The 20,285-nt window shown below is 39.3% G+C and overlaps 2 protein-coding genes across 8 annotated transcripts; both read left to right on the top strand.

Moving 5' to 3' along the window:
• The first annotated feature begins 108 nt into the window (after window positions 1-108).
• On the top strand, window positions 109-4,117 carry mettl18 (methyltransferase like 18). Its single transcript, XM_040139498.1, has 2 exons — window positions 109-355; window positions 3,030-4,117. Exons 1-2 carry the CDS (start codon window positions 251-253, stop codon window positions 3,954-3,956), a joined length of 1,032 nt encoding a protein of 343 aa, XP_039995432.1. The 5' UTR covers window positions 109-250; the 3' UTR covers window positions 3,957-4,117.
• A 1,440-nt stretch (window positions 4,118-5,557) lies between these two features.
• sufu (suppressor of fused homolog (Drosophila)) lies at window positions 5,558-20,102 on the top strand. Of its 7 annotated transcripts, none has more exons than XM_040139065.1 (13): window positions 5,558-5,880; window positions 9,815-9,982; window positions 10,363-10,497; window positions 10,852-10,988; window positions 12,484-12,626; window positions 13,373-13,458; window positions 14,096-14,168; window positions 14,440-14,596; window positions 14,742-14,844; window positions 15,285-15,419; window positions 16,945-17,083; window positions 17,178-17,246; window positions 17,354-18,903. In XM_040139065.1, exons 2-13 carry the CDS (start codon window positions 9,834-9,836, stop codon window positions 17,441-17,443), a joined length of 1,416 nt encoding a protein of 471 aa, XP_039994999.1. In that variant the 5' UTR covers window positions 5,558-5,880; window positions 9,815-9,833; the 3' UTR covers window positions 17,444-18,903. The 7 variants fall into 7 exon arrangements, 6 of the variants coding, with proteins under 6 accessions (XP_039994999.1, XP_039994998.1, XP_039994997.1 ...); XM_040139064.1 differs by having other exon boundaries at window positions 5,559-5,681; window positions 8,058-9,982; XM_040139063.1 differs by having other exon boundaries at window positions 5,559-5,880; window positions 8,058-9,982.
• The last annotated feature ends 183 nt before the right edge of the window (window positions 20,103-20,285 follow it).

Raw genomic sequence — 20,285 nt, 5'->3', positions numbered from 1 at the left:
ACAGATCTGTACCGGTTACTCTAATTCATTAAGAGAAAATTTAACAACCTGTAGGTCGGTGAATATGGTTCTCGGGATTGTGGGATTTGCAGTTCTCACACACACACACACACACACACACACACACACACACAGCGGCTCTGCTAAGCTACACTTGCACGCCCGTTCGCTTGCCATGTGGAACCTGAAGTAAAACGGGAATACCTCCTTTAAAATCTCAAGCTAGCTGTGTGCGGTGTTGTTAGTCGCCATGTCATTTTGTTTTAACTTCGACGTCCCAGCACAAACAATAAACCCGGACGACGTGGATGGAAATGGACTGCAAAACGGAAAGAAAGACAGTGCTGCTACAACTGTGAGTAATGTTAGTTCACTAATAACGTATTTCAGTTTAAGTGACGCAGAATTCTCAAAGCTGTCCGGGAAATGATGTCAGATTGCAGTTTTCTCAGACTTTGGACTTCTGCTAACTTATGTCTGTATTATTAAAAGAGAGAATATGCGAGGACCGGGGACTGTGAGGGGAAGAACAGGACCCTTGGTATACTTTAAAGGCTTAAACCCGCCTTTTTATTTTAATAACAGCTTTATTACTGTAGGAAGAAAAACATTACATTCCTATCTATTACAATGCAAAAGATCCAAGGACAACAATTAAGCTTAGGACCGCATCAAAACAAACAGAGCAAAATGGTAAAATTATACATAAATAATTGTACATGAAAGTTCTTGACCTTGGAAGTAGACAAAAAAAATCTTTACTCAAAGCTTCACGGTTTTATTTATTTACACACAAATAAGCTTCAATTCAAGTGGTTTTTAACCCAGTTCATTAACTAGATTATGTAAAAAAAAAAAAAAAAGTAGAATTTTTATACAAAAAAAAAAGAACAGAGATGACAAAAAAAAAACAACAGTCTGGTCAACTGATACCTGGCTTGATTCATTTTCATTTTCATTTTCCAGACTAGAGTTTAGAAATAATCAAAGCGCAGAATAATAAGTGATTTATCCAGCTATAAAGGTAAACCTGTCTGCTGTTTCATTACAGGAAAAGTCAAAACCTTTTGAGTTTTGGGTTGCCTTTTAAATGGAGCACGGAGGAAAACCGCAGTGGCAAAACCCCTCAAACACACACACACACACACACACACTCTCACTCTACTCATATATACAGATAATTTAATTGAGTAATTTCCACTGCATAAGTGATTCCATCACAGTTAATCACACAGGTCCATACTGATAGTAGGCTGTATGAGTTGTTATTGTTATGTCTGACCTCATAGTTCAGAGGCATGCGACGAACTTGTCAAACATTTGGGCCCCAAATCATTCCATGCCAAATCAACAGAGGCCTCCTAACTGACTATCTTGGATTCGCTTCAAACTTCATGTTAATAATGTTATTGTACCCAACAAAAAGTGTGCAAAATTTTCGGATTGTATCTTCTTTAGTCTCTGCGATATGGAGGCTTTAAAAAAGGGGTAATGACCCTAATAAACGTGTGCTGCTAAAAAACTGCAGAGTTCCATAAGTCATTAGTTTTAAACTATTCATGCTACGTGCTTGAAATTTTCATGGAGTCTACACTATTAAATGTGTTTAACTTCTAAAATGGTTGGCCCACAGATACATATTTGCCAAGTTATGGCTTGCTCGAAATTACATTAAAAATGTTCTTTCCTGCTTTGGAGCCCACTGTATCTTCACACTGAACCACATCAGATCTTTTAAATTTTATATCTATATAATACTCATGTCATAATACTTTCTTAGCAACTAGGTGCATTTCTGACAGAAATCCAAATTTCTGATTTATGAGACATTAAAAATTTAAAAAATGATTTCACACCTATATTTCAAGTGTATATTGCCATGTATGACAAAGTATACTGTAAAAACCAATCATACCACTGTAAAGAGCATGTTTTAATTAGTAAATCCACAAAATTTGAAGTTGGTTCCATGAACCAAACTATATTTAATATTTTAAGTTATCAAACAGCATTTTTTACTACAAAAGGACATTCTGCAAAAAACAGTTCTACAATTTATCAAAGGCAATGGCATGAAATTAAAGTTTTGAAGAAATAGTGTCTACTTTTAAAGTTTGAACAATGCAGTGATGTCCTTTTCCAAATCCGGTGGAAGTGTATACTGCCTGCCAGATGGCCTCAGTGATGTTCAGGATATGCACAAGAGAGACCCAACAGATCTCTCCCGGGCCAACTGTAAGTCTTAGAGGGACCATGATGATGCATTAATGTTACTTTTACATCTTGTTCCTCCTACGATGTTGCACGTAGGCTGCCTATCCATCACTTGTTGTCATGCACGCATGAAGAATATTTCCCAGGAAATGTATCTGCAAGACAGACTCTTGATGTCACAGCACTCAAATCCACAATGACAGTAGGGCCACCTGACACCCCGCCGACCTGCACATTTTGGAATGACTGGAACAAATGAGTGGGTCCCAAGTTGTTGGGTACAGTGGCACTATTTACATAAAGTACGAAACAAATCCTAGATGGTCAGTCGGGAAAATTTTCTAAAATCTGTTAATTTGACATAGATTTACCCCTACATGAACAGTTTGACCAACCAATCCAAGCGTGATATTTGCAGTGTTTCAGTCACGCAGTGAATAACATGGCTCATGTGTAACAGCCTAATGTCTAAGTTAATCAGCTAGTCAACCACTCATTATTATTAATGAGTTGGTTATTGGTTACTAAGAGCTAAAAGTAAGCTAAGGAAGTAAGAAAGGAATTAGAAAGAGAAGTTTTATGTTAAATGACAGCTTTAAGAAGAGTGGTTTCCTATACACAGACAAAGTGAATTGCTGATTGATATCTGTATTGTGAAATGTGCCTCAAGCCATGATACCATCAGCTTGAAACACGTGTTCTCTATGTAGCTCTCTTGTTGCACAGTCATACAGTCAAACAGAGCCATCAGACACGTACGTAGCTGATGGAAACCATTTGTCCCCTAACCACGCATAGTGCTTTTTATTTTTCAGACGCAGGACAATACCAAACCAGCACAGCCAGTAAAGGAGGCCAAAGAGCACCTTCCACCAACTGACTCACAGTTCCTCCTTATGGATGCTGTCTCTGAAACGGTAACCATTGGAAATCTTCCTCCGCTCCACTTCCTCAATGAAACTGTTTTTGAGAAGACAGCCTCCGAAAGAGAGGACAGTGAGAAAATTCTCTCTCGCACTGTGGAGAAAAGGTCTGATCTCATCCCTGGCATGTACGAGGGAGGGCTGAAGGTGTGGGAGTGCACTTACGACCTTCTGGAACTCATTGAGAAAGACGGAGAGACCTTTGGGGGGAAGGCAGTTTTAGATTTGGGCTGTGGTGCAGGGCTGTTGGGGATATTGGCTCTGAGGAGCGGAGCCAGGCACGTCCACTTCCAAGATTATAACAGTACAGTTATTGAACAGCTCACAGTGCCAAATGTAATACTAAACTGCCAAGAGGATGATGACATAGAGAGTGAGGATGACAAAGAAGGGAGGGACAAAGAGAAACAAGAGCTAAAAGACAGCAGCCCACCTCCAAAGAAAAGAGCTGCAGACCTATCCCAGCTCCCATTACTAGCTAAGTGTCGTTTTTTCTCTGGTGACTGGAGCACATTTCTTGCTTTGGTTCTAAAGACGGGCCCACAACCCAAATATGATATCATATTAACCTCAGAGACTATCTACTACACGGGTTACTATCCTGCCCTCCATGATACCCTCCACAAACTTCTGGCCCCAGATGGACTGGTCTACCTTGCCACCAAATCCCACTACTTTGGTGTAGGCGGTGGACTGCACCTGTTCGAGACTTTTGTTGAGGAGAAGGGTATTTTCTCTGTGGATCACCTGTGGGATGGGGATGAAGGACTTCAGAGACATGTAGTAGTTCTACGTTTTAAAAGGCCAAAGAACACTTGAATAATGTCTGTCAGAGACTCTTGTGCTCTGTTGAAATGTATTGTTTGCTACACAGTTTCATGAAAATAAAAATGATCAGAATTGTTCTTTAGTCTTCTGTATGAAGCTTATATATTGTATGTTACAGCAAGAGTGGCAAAACATGGAATAGCTGTAATAAAAAATGCTCTCTCATCTCCTGTTTGGTCTTTGGTTACCTATACTTTCCTTCACTTCCTATATAGACATTTAAATATGTCTGCCAGTAACTGAGGTCCAGTTGAAAGGGGCTGTTACAGGTCTTTAGATGCATGAGAAGGAAAGAAAGGAAATGGGCTCAGTGACCTTTGTGAGTGGTTTCCCTAGTATTCAAACAGCAGCATGAAAGCCAGGCTTGTTTCTGAAGTCTGGCGCAAAATGTCAATTGCAACTTATCCCACCAGCCCAAGGATATAGTTTGAAAGTGGACTCTAGAGTCACTGCACATCAGTGGTGGGACTCTATGGGGTCTCTGTACCTCTTATTCTAGTGACGGTTCCTCTCGATCATTTCAATTTTTACCTTCAGTTAAATTCAGTACGTAATCCAAGTGTTGCATAACAAAAAGTCATGACACATCATCATATGCATCCTGGAATCATGTGCAAATATGCATCCAAATACAAGAGGGGAACAATGCTTTTCATCCAAATCAAGGAAATCCATTGAATTAGTCTGACGGGGGGGTTTTTTATGAGGAAGTATGCTTCAAGTCCAGGCAAGTTTGCGTATTTGAGGTGACTAGGTGAAGAGAATGAGGAAATCAGAGCGTTTTTTCACTGAACAGTCAAACTGTTACATTACTGTAATATTACTATTACTAATATTACTGTCTAGTGGCTCATTTAACAAAAAAAAAAAGTGGTTTTACCCTGCTGACCCAGTCCTGTCACATCCATCTGACACAATCAGTATCACATCCCTGTCATGTTTGACTATGACCAGAGAGCAAACAATGTTATTTTAGGAAGGCTGTGTTATTGATAAATGCCCCAATCAGACCTCACCTTAGAAATGACTCCAGCTACACAAATACTCACATGAACCGATCTCATCCTAAACATGCCCATGACGCAGGTAATAAACAGTGCACTACTGATAAGTAATATTTAACAAAAGATAAAACTGTTCTCTAGGAAACATAGTGTCACCAGCTCAAACATGACTGTGCATTTCAACACCTACAGTTAGTGGACAGAATTTCCAATTACATATTATGTGAATATACTGTAGCGTTAAACGCTCTTTCAATTTTACGTACATACAAAAAACCTAACAGTTTCTGTTTGCATACGCCTGTTCAGCAAACTTCCAGTGTGTCCGCTTCGTCATCGTCTCTCATCTCGACAGCTGTTCATGGCCTGTAGGGGAATTCCTGGTTCCTCGAGTAGACACAGCCTTTCCCCTGCTTACTTTATGGGAACAGGGGGCAGGGCCAGTCAGATGGTTTTCCTCAGAAACTATTATGTGTTGATTCACTGTGAGGGGGCGTGCTGTTCACTCCCACTGTTTCCTTCTTACTGGGAAGTGACACTCAGGCTTACCGTACAGAGGGAGTGTATGAAAAACAGATAGCGAGGAGGGAGGGAGGCTGATGGGTGATGTGAAAGGTGGTGGTATTTAAGGTTCTTTGCTCTGAATGTCAGACAGTACGCTGTATCCTATCTTGGGACTTGGAGAACATGGGAGAAGGAGCAGAATATGCAGGTGAACTGGGGAGGGATGGCTTACTGTATGTTCATTCAGCTTGGAAAGACTTATTGCTGGTTCAACGCTAAAACATCTTTTTGTTGAGACGGGACTGCTGAAGTGAGTTTAAAGCGCACGGCCCTGGGAGGCCTTTATGAGGAGTTGTATTTCCGATATATCCAAGATCTGGAAAGAAAATCTTCAGTGAATGACTGGGGTAGGTATATTGGTCGAAAACTATCTGAAACTGGTCAAATCATAGTCAGTTCATAAAAAAAAAAAACCTGACACATTTCATCTAAAACTGTCAGATATGCCTATACAAAAGTACAAGCTACAAACTTTCAACATGTTTTAGGTTGTGAAATTTTTGAAAGAGTTAGAATGGAGTTTTTACAAAGAATTTCTAACTTCCACATTTTCTGAGCACCAGCAGATTAAGCGAGTTAATGCTGTCATACTTTGTTAGCCAGTCTGGTGTTTGAGTAACAGCCGTTTCATTTAGTGCAGACTGAGTTGATGTCCTCATGAGGGATTTCTTGTCAAGTAACAGGCTGTAGAAGTGGTTGTTTCGCAGTCCAGCTGCCAGAAAAGCTAGGAGTTTCCTGATTGTGCTCAGGTGTGGCCTTCCTCAGAAAGTTCATTGTACTGTATTACATGTATCCTAAAAGAATTTACAGTCAAACTGAATAAACGGCAGTGTCTGAGATAACCCTGAGGCATTATCTCACTGTGCTGTCACTGCCAATATTAACTCCAGGCCTTGAATGGGGAGTTTTTATAGATGACTGAAGAGATCCTGTAATTTAGCGGATTTCAGTTAATATCAAACTTACTTTGAAGGGTTCAAAGATACATCAACCAACTGTATGTCAGTAATCGCACTGTACCAAAGTTCTTTTCCTGGGAGTGTACTGCTATAACTGATGAGTCATTTCATGCTTTGACCAGAGCACTATCACCATGATCTGATTCAGTGCTTGCATCAGCCCAGTGGACAGACTTTCATTTCAGTGGTTGTGAAGCATTTCCAGGAATACTTAGGTTGAGAAGGTGGTTGGATTCCTCAGATGAGCCCGAAACTCTCCATAGGCTCTGTCTAGCCGTAGAAATTGATCCATTCAATCACAACTGCATTTTGGAGGTTTGTTTTTCCACATTGTTTTTTTTCTCACAATAAAATGCCTCTCAATCTGTTGCCAATTTATGAAAAAGTCGATGTTTTAAATTATATATTACACCATTGTGTAATGCAAAAGCAAGCTATTATTGATAACCGTTTAAGATCAGTTTAGTTTCCCCTGTAATGGTCTCTTGCTCAATCTTCCAAAGAAACAAGTAGGGCTGACAATATCATCTCATCATCACCCTGCTTTTCTTGAGAAACAGGGATGTACCATGGGTGACTTAACCTCAGTGTGCTGCTCTACATCTTATACATCATATATCTAACACCCACTTCCGTTTTTAATTTCCATCATTTTTATGTTGCTTTCTTGGTTATAGCTTGCCTTGTTTCATTAATACATAGGCAATAAACTGAGTTGAAAAGAGTATTCATAATGAAGCATGAGTTGTGTCAAAGGATTAAGTCATTAAAGGATGAAGAGGCTTCTGAGGACCAAATTTTGATAAGTGCTCTACTATGAGAACTGAATTCCATAGATGGTGGCATCTCCAGGTGTCATCTATGGGCTCAGTTCTTTTGGCATGGTACTGGTTTTTCAGCATTACTGCACAGCACTAAAGAATAGAAATCATGACCACGAAAAAGCGTTCGTTTACAACTCATTGCTTTTGTTTTTGTGTTTGAGTATATTGTTACCTTTCTTCAAAGGATGCATAAGGAGTTAATTTGAAATTGCATATAATATGACCTTTAGTAAAATACACACATTTTTTAATTTTTTAGTTTATAAAAGTTAATGATAAGCATATTATATGTTGTTAATAAAGGGAATCACAGTTAATTATTTTCCTCTGTAATTTATTAACTCTCTTAATATTTTGTATGACTTTTAAGTTATAGAGTTCACAACAAAAGAAGTACAAGGGCTGCCATGCTACATATTTAACCCACTCGTGTTGACCTGTTTTCAGCTCTCATCTAGTTCCATAAAATTTGCAGCCATGGTCATGGCAGCAAGTTAGATTATCTACAAAAAATATTGATCAGATACAACAGCCAACATCCTTTTCAATAACAACAGTATGGGAATCTAAGAAAATATCCGGCTATATCTATTCAAGTATAGAACAGCATGTTGTTATATGGACTTTTAGGAGACTTAATCATAGATAGTTCTAATAGACCAGTGCAGGTTTAAAGTAGTTCTTTTGAGATATCTGTAGTGTCTCAAAGTCTTTCTGAGATATGCTGTGCACTGTACACAGGACCCTTCTGACAACCTCTGTTAGCTCCACGACAGGACTGTACACCCTTTATAATCCCCCCCAGGAAAGTTCACCCTCAGTCCAAACCCCGTTCTGGGACTGCTTCCATAGTGGTCGGGGTGGAAATTAAACCACAGGGACCAAAGATGCCATGGCTGCTGAATTTGCCCACATCTACCACATGGATTGAACAACAGCAAAGGAGAAGATCCATATTGTTTGTGTTCTTCACTATCATGGTTAAATCCTACATTTCTGGCCTCCAGATGTGGCGGTGTATATAATGTGGTGCTGATAGGCAGTTAAAGACGGCTGGTATTGTACCACTGCATAATGGAAACATTGCTATGTTGTAACATGTAACAAAGTAATATGTATGAGAAAATGAAGGCATAAAGAGGAAATGAGTTAAGATCAGCCGACACATTGATGCCTTACGGGCAGGTTCAAATTATCTTTGCCTGGTATGAAACCTGTTTGCTGATTAAAAAAAGAAAAAAACAAAACTGTGCTTCGTTGTTGTTGCTCTATTCTTGCCTTCGGTATTAGGAAAGAGATGGCAATACCATAATTATCTCTTATCAGGGAAGCAATGATAAAAAAAACACCCACAAATTCCGCACCTCAGCACACTATTTTTTTCTCATGATAGGTATCTGCTGATGCATATTTCTGTTTCTGAAATAATAATAATTGAACAAATTAGTATTCATTCCTTGTTATCACATGTGTGATAGATGTGGGATACAATAAGGTATCTGCCATGTGGCCCAACGATTACAGTATTCAGGCAGCAGGAAAAACAAGTAGGATAAATCTAAATCCTGATAATGTTTTATGAATGCCCCCTGTAGATAAGCACTCCCCCGCCAATATTCCAGATATTCTAATTTCTAGTTCTATGTTAACTGATATAATATTATTGATATTGATTTATTCAAGTACTTTACTTAAGTACATTTTTGAGGTGCTTGTGCTTTACTTGACTTTTTCTCTGCTAATTGTGATGTTTATTGGATCAGATTATAAAATATGACCCATGTTTACAGATTAAACAACCCAACAAGGTAGTTAAAATTAGCTCCACTTCAATCACCTCAAACATTAAAATTACGCCTACACATTAATACAGCAGTACTTACAACCCAATAGTATAAATATAATAGCATACTCTAACAGGGCCATTTTTATGTTTATTGAATGTTACTGGTGTATGTATGTATGTTACTGAAGTTAAATTTTAAATACAGGACTTAAGTGGAGTATTTTTACATTTTCGTATTGCCACTATACTTAATTAAAGAATCTGAATACTTCTTCAACCACTGGTTATTTTAGCTTTTCTAAGAAGATCCATTTGGCCTTTGCATCGATCATTTGGCCCCTGAAAAACTTTCAAGTCTCGACCCTGAAATCGCTTCTTCCTAATTTTTGATTGACAGTGTATCAGCCAATCAGAGTCATATACAAATCCACACAAACCCAAATCTCCTTTCTCATTGGCTGTTAGTGGCCGTCGGTCAGCGACGTTAGGACCTTCATCCAACCAATGGTTAGGTAGTTTTTCGTAGAGGATGAGCAACAGGCCGAGCCCCTGCTGACCGTAGCACAACGAGCGGAGTTAACCCTGTTTACAGTTAGACAGCATTGCCAGTGTGAAGCTTTTATAGTTTAGTTTTGTCCCTTGTTTGTTGAACTGGGGGTAGGTAGCTGAAGATAACTGTATTCACGTTGTTTTTTTTAAATACAATAACCAGATTTGTTCGAGGCCGTGGCATGGACGAGGTACGGCCTACCAGTGGTGCTCAAGCCCACGGGCTGGTGCCGCTGTTTCCTCCCGGACTGCAAGCTATCTACGGGGAATGTCGGCGACTTTACCCCGAACAAGCCAACCCGCTTCAAGTAACGGCTATTGTAAAATACTGGTAGGCACCCTGTTCTGTTGTCGCTGGTCTGACACATCTGTAGGTACTGAATTTGTGGAACAAGTTTATGTGGTGATGGTTAGATTTTTAGCCAACAGTTAGCTTAGCTTCCAAGCTAACGTTTGAGACAACTAAATCCAGGAGCCACATTTCAGGTAACTGCTGCTATGTTTTGTTGAATTTGAGGATTCGGTACCAGAGTATACTAGCTTAATTAAAACCCCTTTATTTGAAAGTATCTCACTACTACTTATACAAGTTATTGCCACCCAGGTAAGCCAATGGTCTGTACATAGGTGTACTGAAGAGTAAATGCAGTCCATTGACCTAAAAAGCACATTTTGACATGGCTGATGGTTTTCATTTTATGCTTCTCACAGGTTAGGGGGACCAGACCCGTTAGACTACATCAGTATGTATAGGAATATGGGCTGTCCAGCTCAGGATATCCAGGAGCATTGGCATTATGTCAGCTTTGGACTGAGTGACCTGTATGGGGATAATAGGGTTCATGAGTAAGTACACTAATGTAACAACTTGACTCTCAGTTGCTCAGGGGAGTTCAATACACGTTTCGTGGGATAGATGAAGAGCTTCCTTGATGTCTTTCTTTTTTACTGAATTAATTTTACATCGAGAAAAACTGTGGGAATTGGTACATCTCATTGCTTATGTCAGGAGCCCTTTAACAGTAGACCACCAATTAACTAACACTGCACCCAATGACCCTCTATTATTGTTATTATTGTACAGTGTGGTGTTGATCTTGACAAGCATTGGGATTCTCACAACCCTCGTGTTTATAAGAGAGAATAAACGTACTGTTGCTTGTGTGTGTGTTTGTGTTTGTGTTTGTGTGTGTGTGTCAGATTCACAGGGGCAGATGGACCCAGCGGGTTTGGCTTTGAGCTCACCTTTAGACTCAAAAGAGAGGTGGGAGAGACGGCACCACCAACTTGGCCAGCTGAACTCATGCAAGGTTTGGCTCGCTATGTGTTCCAGTCAGGTAAGAGCACAGCGTTTTTAAGGGTGGAAAACACTAAACAAAGTGGTACTTGTGTTTTGCATCTTTGCATGGCGCAAGCAACACATTAAAACACTTCAAGGTCATGGCAAGTCATTTAATCTCACACTACATTGTTAGAAACAAAAAAATAGTTTGAACAATTTGATTGTGGCCAGTTTTGAAGAAATAATGATGAAAAAATAGGAGAATTCATACCGAACAAGTGTTCAAGTGATAAGGGAGCTACTTATTTCAGTTTATCACATTAAAAACACCAAACCTTTGGTATAAAAATGTAAAGGGTTCATGTTTTTCTTAGTTTAGTTTGGTTTAATTCAATTTCTAGTTAATAGTCAGACTGAACAAGCAGTTTTGAGACATGAATTTGGGATCTGGAAATGTCATAAATGTATTTATTAGTAAAATAACTGACAGATAAAGAGGTGTTAAAAACATTGTTGCAGCTCTGCATTCTTCATCCTTCACAGAGTAATGATTTGTGTTTTTCATTTAGTCACCACTTGGTAATAGACTAGTAAATGATTTATCTGTACTGGTTTAGATAGAACAACTCCCTTTTTGGTGCAGCTGCCATGCCACCTTTTCACATCTTTGTGAATGTGAAAAATGTGTCCTTTGTAAAGGTAACTTGTAATTCCACTGACACATGTAAACAGCCATGAATAGAGGAGTCTGCTGTCAGAAGCGGTCTTAAATTTCATATACATCATTTGTGGTTGTTGGAGCTCTGGGTATTGACAGTAAGTCTATTTTCCCCTTTCTTTCCCTTCACCATTTTAATAGGATTGTTTTTGATATGGATTGCAAACAAAACCGTTGCTGTACTGTGTGAATGTATACAGTGTGTAAGAGAAATGGGTATATACTGTTCTGCTAAATTCTTTAAGTCCTTCAGTTATGTAAATAATGTACACAACAAAGTGTGGTTGAGAGGGGAGGGGGCCCTTTAAAAGTCATGCAGAAAGAGAAGCAGGCTAGTCTCTCCAGGCTCCCCTCTCCTCACCACCCAACGCTTCTTTACTCTCCAGCTGGGGTCAATTTGCGCGTGGGTGGGCTGGGCCCCCAAGCTAAATGAATGCTGATTCCTGGCCATCTTCCCCCTCATTTTTCTCCTGCAGTAAATCTGGACTAGGTGGATGTTACCTCCCAAGCAGACAGATTCCTCATATGGAAATGTAGTTTTTATGTTTTTCTTGCCACATTTGAGTTTTGATATCACCCTCTTTAAATCTCACTCTCATTCTCTTGCTGATCTGTGTCCCCTGTTTTTCTGTTACTGTAGCTTTCCCTCACCTGTTCTGTGCTGTCAAATAATGAAAAGTAGGAAAGTAAGTGCTTATCACAGCTGGTTGTAGGCACAGGCCCAAATGAACTCTGAGAGTGTGTATTTTTTTTTTGTATATTCTAGACAACTTAAAACAGTATATTTTTCATTTTCTAACATTAATGTCTCCTTTTGTTCTCTCTTCTACAGAAAACACATTTTGTAGTGGCGACCATGTATCGTGGCACAATCCGTTAGACAACAGTGAATCTCGTATCCAGCATATGTTGCTCACAGAGGACCCACAGATGCAACCAATCCAAACGCCGTTTGGCTCAGTGAGCTTTCTCCAGGTGAGTTCAAGTATGTGATATTCTAACAGTGTAAATAGCTTCGGGTCATGCTCTTTTGGGATATTTTTGCCTACTAAATTAAAGCCAACAACAGGCAACTGTAATGGACTTGGATTGAGGTTCAGAGATGAGGATAATAGTAGCCCTGCAGTTTAAAATTAGAAATGATAATGCAGGACAAATTTTCTTATTGTAAAATTTATTGCATTTTAGCCAAAATTCCAAACTAAAATAATAAAAAATTAACACATGAAAGAAAAAACCTCTGCCTATTCTAAGTAAAAGTACAGTTTTATTGTCCACTAAGATAGTAGATCTTTGGAGTCCATCAATGTCCGTAGACTCACCCATCCTTTTAAGTGTAAGAAAAGTAATTTAATTCAATGTATATGTTTTATCAATCCTGTGGCAACAGGAGGCTGGCAGATCAACAGTCTTCAACATGTTGTATTGTATTTGTTCTCTTTACATCAAGTCACATCAGCTGAATTGTTAAATGAATACATTTTTATATAGCTGACTAAACCCATTGTGACATTTAGTGAATATTACATAACTGTACCAAACATTATTAGAAATGCTGGAGCAGCCACAGTATACTAACATGTGACAATGTGTCTTCCACAGACATAATGAGAAACGGTTGACTTGTCAATAAAATTTGTACAATTTGGAGATTTAGTTTTGGTTGTAACTAATCAAAATAAGGGCAACAAAAGTACTAAGAAGGACTCTGTCTCCTATAGATTGTGGGTGTATGTACAGAGGAGCTACAGGCAGCCCAGCAGTGGAACGGCCAAGGCATCCTGGAGCTGATGCGCGGAGTCAGAGTGTGAGTAGACCAGTGTGTTGGCACATGATTCAGAATGATTACAGAGCCATGTTTTAGGTTTTAAAATTATTCTTAACATATTGGGCAATGCTATTTCCCATAAGTATTATTTATATATTTATTTGTTTGTTTTTGCTAAACTTTGTTTCATAAGTGATTGTTGATTAGTCAGCTAGTTTAGTTCTCTGTTGCATAGCTTAGGATCACTGTGTCAAATGTCAGTGTAAGCAGTTCTACTGTAGGTTGAGAAACTCTCATTATCTGTCTTTTATAAGTGCATTTTTTTGTTTGAAAATTGTAACTTTGCTGATGATTTTTCGCCATAGCCTTTTTGACATATTGCAGACCAGATCTGCTTTTTTTGTATGGTATTAGCAGATCAAATAGATGACTGCCTTATCTATTGTAATAGAATATTTACATTTACATCCAAATGGTCAGTCTTTAAACTGCAGTAAAAACAGAAAAGATTTTCACATCAATGCCACTGCACTGTAAAATGCATGGAGTTCAGTCGACATACACATTCTGAGCGGCAGAATGAAGAGTGTAGTCACTTGTTCATTTATTAACTTTGTGTGCTTAACTTGAGGTTAATGCTGACCTGGATTAACGTTGATGATTATCCTGTGTATAGAGCTGGTGGCCCCTGGTTAATCACAGACATGAGAAGAGGGGAGACCATTTTTGACATCGATCCACACCTACAAGTAAGGCTTTATTAAGTTCTCACACTCAGCTTAGTGCACTATATTGTCTTTGTACAGTGTGAGATAATACATGTATAATAGACCATACATTGTATAATACACAAGCTGCTAGTATTTTAATTAAGCAAATCATTCTTTTGTGTTCTGTTTTCGGGAGCATTAATGCCGCTCCAGATGTATTATATAGAAATTATGTTGAAAAAATGTTAACCTTATGTGAGTTTTATGTGAGCTAGTGTTAATGATTGCGTATGTTTTTTGCTCATCTAAGCAGGAGAGAGTAGACCAAGGTATCGAGACAGAGGGCTCTAACCTGAGTGGGGTCAGCGCCAAATGTGTGTGGGACGATCTGAGTCGACCGCCAGAGGATGAGGAGGACAGCCGATCCATCTGCATAGGATCACAGCCACGCAGGCTTTCAGACAAAGGTATGCCAAGTTCCAAAGGAACAAGAAGACTAGATCCTCTAATTAAGACTGAGCAGATCCAAGAATGCTTAACCAATCTGTACACATTCTGTCAGCAGTGCATGGTGGGATAATTCCATGCTGATCTTTGTCTGTGTGTTGACAGACACAGAGCAGATCAGGGAGACCCTGAGAAAAGGACTGGAGTTTAACAGCAAAGCAGCACTACCACCCATCAACAGCCAGAGACAAAGCCTTGAGAGACCTCAGTGAGTGTTCCACCCACACACCAACACACACACACACACACACACACACACACACACACACACACACACACACACATTAACATGGGTTCAGCCCTGCGCAAGGGTTGCACCAGGTTAGCGTCCTCCACCGTCTACAGTAACTCCCAGTGCATTTGACATCTGAACTGTTATCAACATGGTTTCTTAGCTACCAGCATAATATGGTGGTTTGTCATTGCTGCTATTTTTCTCTGGAAGTTGTTGCAGCCTCTGCAGAGTCAGGTAACAGTTCTATTAGAGGAGTTGTGAAATCTGTGTCTGTACACTCCCATATACAGACATAGGCCAAGGAGCTGCCCTTCCCTTCACAGTAGCTTTTTTTCAGAGCCATCCTCTCAATGCTGATTGTACCATTTCCCACTTACTTTTTCTTTCCACCCCTTTTTTTGTCTGTTTCTCAGGAGTCGGAAGGACAGTTTGGAGAGTGAGAGCTCAGCAGCCATTGTTCCACATGAGTTGGTCCGAACCCGTCAGTTGGAGAGTGTCCATCTGAAATTCAACCAGGAGTCAGGCACGCTGCTGCCCCTCTGCCTGCGGTACGGCACTATTCTCTTTCCTAAACCCACACACAATATTTACCCCTTTGAAATGACTGCAACATACAGACAGATAGATAATGTCTAATAGATCATTTAGATAAATGTCTGTCAAGTCACTATCGGTCGCCAAATGAAGTAACACAATGGTGATTGAGCCCATTGGCCACTGAAGAACATATAGCAATATTTACATATTTGAAGTATTATGAACTGGTTGTCTGTATCGACGTTCCCGGAAAAAATGCCGTATTAAGCTCCTGCTAATGCAAAAAGAACATTTCCTACTGCTGCAGCTTAGCATTAAAAGCATGTAACTGGCAAACCACAAGTTGACTTTTCTTATGAAATAGTCAGGAAACTCAATGTGTTTATCAGTGGGCTTAGCACTTACTGCTCTCGTTCATAAAAAATGCATCTACAAAACAAGATAAATGGTCATTCTCGGCGTGTTTGGACAGCGGATCAGTTAGAAATATTGCAGGGAGTAACAGAACAGTCAGGAACAGCAACAGTGAGCGTTTCAATGAAGAGCTGCAGGCAACAAGCTGCAGCTCATGCACAATGACTAGCACTCGTTACCCAATGAGAACTGTTTCATATGGCAGGGAGAAGCTTTAGAAGGACAAAGGTCATGGTTTGCTGAGTTAAATCTGGGATTTTAAACTTGGTTTAAGTTTAATGGACAAGGAAAATCTTAAAAAAGACTAAAAATATGTGTGGTATAAAAACAAAAAGAACAAGTTATTACATGACAGGCTATGGTGACAAAACAACAGTTGGCAGGATGTTAAAAGTTGTGTTTTGGCTTCTTCTGACATGCCCTGTGTCTTGTGCAATTCACACACCTTTTGCTGAAAACTACCTGGGCTTGGTTTTCACCTTTTATTTGAAACATTATTTTGGCATTTTTTGGAATGTGTTTTCACAGACAAAATACCATCTAAGCAACTACTGTCCAATAGGAATTGTAGGTTTTTTTTATAAATGCTCCTCTACACATTTAGGAGACAAGGATGAACCCACTTTATGTAAATCTCTTTCTGAGGAAAGAACAAGACCAGAGTTAGTTTACAGAAGGACCTTTGTGTGTGTGAGAGAGAGAGAGGGATGTGTGGGGAGTTAAGAGAGAGAACACGGTTTAAAGGGCCGATTATGTGATATTGGCATGGAGCTTGACTATGTCAAATAATGCCTGCAAACTATGTCTGCAACTACCCAGGGAAATTAGCACACTTCTATAAAGTCAAATGAAGAAACATACAACATTAAGTTTAATTCCGATTTATAATATTTTGCCAACATTTTTGTTCTTAAATTGTCGTCCTTCAACAGGAAATTGTTTAAAACTTCACAAAATCACAGAAAATGCTTTGAAAAACATTGCTAGTAACTGTCACATGGATAGAGAAATATTCCGCTATGACTAAAACAAATGAAAACACACTGTTATGCACTTGTAATTACCATTGTAGTTCATACTGTACTGTATAATATATAATATTATTAATATAATCTTTTACAGGGGCCGGTTGCTTCATGGGAGACATTTCACTTACAAAAGTATCAATGGAGACACAGCCATTACATTTGTGTCTACAGGAGTTGAAGGAGCTTTTGCTACTGAAGAGCATCCATATGCAGCCCACGGCCCCTGGCTTCAGGTAGACGCACACAGACTCACACATAAACTCACAGTTTCCGCCTGGTGCTTTCATATTTTATGCATGTATTGGACTTTCTGCTCTCCCTGTGTAGATATTGTTGACTGAAGAGTTTGTGGAGCAGATGCTTGGGGATTTACAGGAACTTAACACTCGAGAGGAGGTAAGTTTTTAAAAAAGAAAAAACCCCATATTTTAACTTTTATTTTCAGTTTGGTTTTGTTCAACTGCCAGCCTGTTTAACCTAGCATATTCTTTCTCTTTGTATAGACAAAGTTACCAAAGGAGTACAGTTGGCCAGAAAAGAAGCTGAAGATCTCTGTCCTACCAGACTCTGTGTTTGATAATCCACTGCAATGAGACAGAGACACTTAATCAAGAGAAAATACCAACAAAAATACCTGCAGACACACACATCCAGAGTGGACCATCATGAACCGGCGGCCTCCCAGAACATGCAGCGACCCTGAGCTGTCAGGGCGCACAGATATGTTGTTCCAACAGTGGACTGCCAGTGACTCTTTCATCCCTGAAGATGATCTGAGGGATGATCTGTAGACATTTGACTGTTACTGCATTCTCAGACAAGCCCCACTGTTCACAACATCCTTTCTGCGCTTGAATGCTTTTGAAAATGTCAAATCAGCCTCAAGCCAGCCTGTCCAGATGGTTGACCTGTTAGAACAATCATTATAGGTGACACACTAGCTGTAGGGTAAAACAGGATGTTGTCATTCTTCCAGTAAGGCCAGCCAGGTCCGACATATTCATCACCAGTGCAGTTGAGCATGCATCCTGTGATCACATGACATGATGTCCCAAGCAATAACAGGGTTGCAGTTCTCAAAAACTAGCTGTATTTATTCCAGTGGCCTTAGAAAGGGCAGAAAAGTCTCACATTGAACCATTTTATCAGTATTGTTTTCAACTGAACTAATGTGTATAGTATTTACAAATGCTGGACATTTTTCTCTTATATGTTTGTGGTCCTACCAAAGTTATAACTGTTGGCAGTGCGCTGCCAGTACTGTCTGTGTCTAAAATGTGTCATGATTCTGTAATAATGACATGACAGGCTGAACTATTATTAACTACTATTCACTGCCTGTTTGTCTGGGATAACCAAACAAGCACCTGAACTGTTTTTAGTTAGATCTTTGGCAAATGCTGCAGGTATAACCACCACTATCCCTTCTGCCAAGAATATGACTCCTGTATTGACTTTTTTTTTTTTTTTTTTTTTTAATGTGTCTTCTTTCAGTATTCTCATGTTTGATGATGCATGTTGCAGAGTTATGAAATGAAATCCATCAGGTCCATTGTAAATGTTCAAATACTAGGAATCTGTCTTCAGTGTCCTCTCTCAAGTGTTGTCTCCAGTGGCCATAGAAATATAATGTGCTTTTTCACTAGGACCTGCTTGAAAACGAGATGGAGTAAAATTCCTCAGTGCCTTATATTGGAAAGGACCACACATTCTCTTCGGCTCTTGCCTTTAGCTCCTGGATTATTAAGAAACATCACTTTGATTCAAGGCTGCTGCATTCAATGGCTTTTTCCTATACTGTCATTGCATTCCATGTTAACACCAAAACAAAGAAAAGACTACTTTTACTACAATGTCTTCTTACAAAAATGTACTCTCATACAATCTTATTTTTGTTTGTTTTTTATTCACAGTGACAAATGTAAAGGTTAGACATCGTCAATATGATATTTTTTAATTACTATCCTATTGACTGAACTGGCTGATTGTAATCCCAAGTGCATTAAAGAGTGTAGATATTTACACAAATAAAGCTGGAACACTAATGCAGAATTACAAGGGAACTTATTTTTAAGGTTTTTTTTTGTGAGTACAGTATATATATATATATATATGTATGTAGTATATATATATATATATGTATGTAGTGTATATATATGATTTCCTATAAAATATATATGTATGTAGTGTATATATATGATTTCCTATAAAATATATGGGAATAATGAGGCACCATTTATATTGGGTTCATAAGTATTAACTAATGACATAATAATGGTAAATAAATCATATGCTAATTTTTAATAGAACTATTAGAAGCCATTAATTAGAGCAAGTTTTAGTTGCTTTTATTTTTATGGCTAAAAATCCCCTGGACTGGGGTTGACTCATTCTCTGTAGGTAAATAAGTTATAAATGTTGATCATCAATTGTTGTAAATGTTATTCAGTTGATCAACGGATTGTGGTCCAGATGCTCTGCAAACCTTTCCTGGAGGATGAGTGGTCTAACAGTCCATTGGAGTGGTCTTCCTAAGGCTGAATTACCAACCGGGCAAAGAGGGCATGTGCCCCGGGGATCCCATGTTCACTGCGTGTTATTCGGTTTTGGCAAGTCGATTGCTGAAAAGAGGGATTTGCGCCACTCAAGCTCTATATCAACTAAGGCCTCATTAACTAATGTCGTTATTGCCATCTCTTTTAGAGGGGCTCTATGTTCTTGTTATAAATATTTCATTCTGTGCTCACCTGGTGCATATTCCTAAATAAAGTTGCTTAATTCAAATGACCATAAACCTACACAGATGAGGTATTCTTGTAGCATAGGAGCACTGTTCGCACTGGATCTGATTGAATTTAATTATTTAACCACTGACAAAACTGTATTAATCATAGATAAAGCCATTAGTTACAGTTTATAAACCCGCTATAAATGGTGTCTTTTGAGAAAGTGGTACCAATTATGCTTTGTCTGCACAAAAGGAAGACATTCACAATGTTTCAACCTTCTGCCGTGTGTGATTCAGTGTTTCTCCTCCCTCTCATGGGCCCCCTGGGGGCCCCTGTCCCAGGAAGCCAGGGCTCCACTTTAGGAATCGCTGGCGCAACGGATCATGACAAATGTAAAGGTTAGACATCGTCAATATGATATTTTTTAATTACTATCCTATTGACTGAACTGGCTGATTGTAATCCCAAGTGCATTAAAGAGTGTAGATATTTACACAAATAAAGCTGGAACACTAATGCAGAATTACAAGGGAACTTATACAGGTCATGCAAATGTCTCCCGGTCATGTACAGTCTGTCCGGTAGAGTTTGCTGTGGCCCTTCGCTTGCCTTCTTCCTCCGGGCTCCTCCCCGTCTATGTATCGACTCTGTGACGGGTCACGTTATCGGAGGCGGAGGCGGCGGCGGCGGCGGCGGAGGGAGGGGA

This window comes from Xiphias gladius, chromosome 11 (genome assembly GCF_016859285.1).
Source record: "Xiphias gladius isolate SHS-SW01 ecotype Sanya breed wild chromosome 11, ASM1685928v1, whole genome shotgun sequence".
NCBI lineage: Eukaryota > Metazoa > Chordata > Actinopteri > Istiophoriformes > Xiphiidae > Xiphias > Xiphias gladius.
Note: the sequence above shows the minus strand (reverse complement) of the source record. Positions and strands in the feature narration are given on the sequence as shown.

Coding starts and splice junctions, on each gene's coding strand:
- mettl18 (XM_040139498.1), top strand. CDS start 251: ATGTCATTTTGTTTTAACTTCGACGTCCCAGCACAAACAATAAACCCG. Junction 356..3,029: donor AAGACAGTGCTGCTACAACT/GTGAGTAATGTT, acceptor TTTATTTTTCAG/ACGCAGGACAATACCAAACC.
- sufu (XM_040139065.1), top strand. CDS start 9,834: ATGGACGAGGTACGGCCTACCAGTGGTGCTCAAGCCCACGGGCTGGTG. Junction 10,498..10,851: donor GGGGATAATAGGGTTCATGA/GTAAGTACACTA, acceptor TGTGTGTGTCAG/ATTCACAGGGGCAGATGGAC. Junction 17,084..17,177: donor CCCACGGCCCCTGGCTTCAG/GTAGACGCACAC, acceptor CTCCCTGTGTAG/ATATTGTTGACTGAAGAGTT.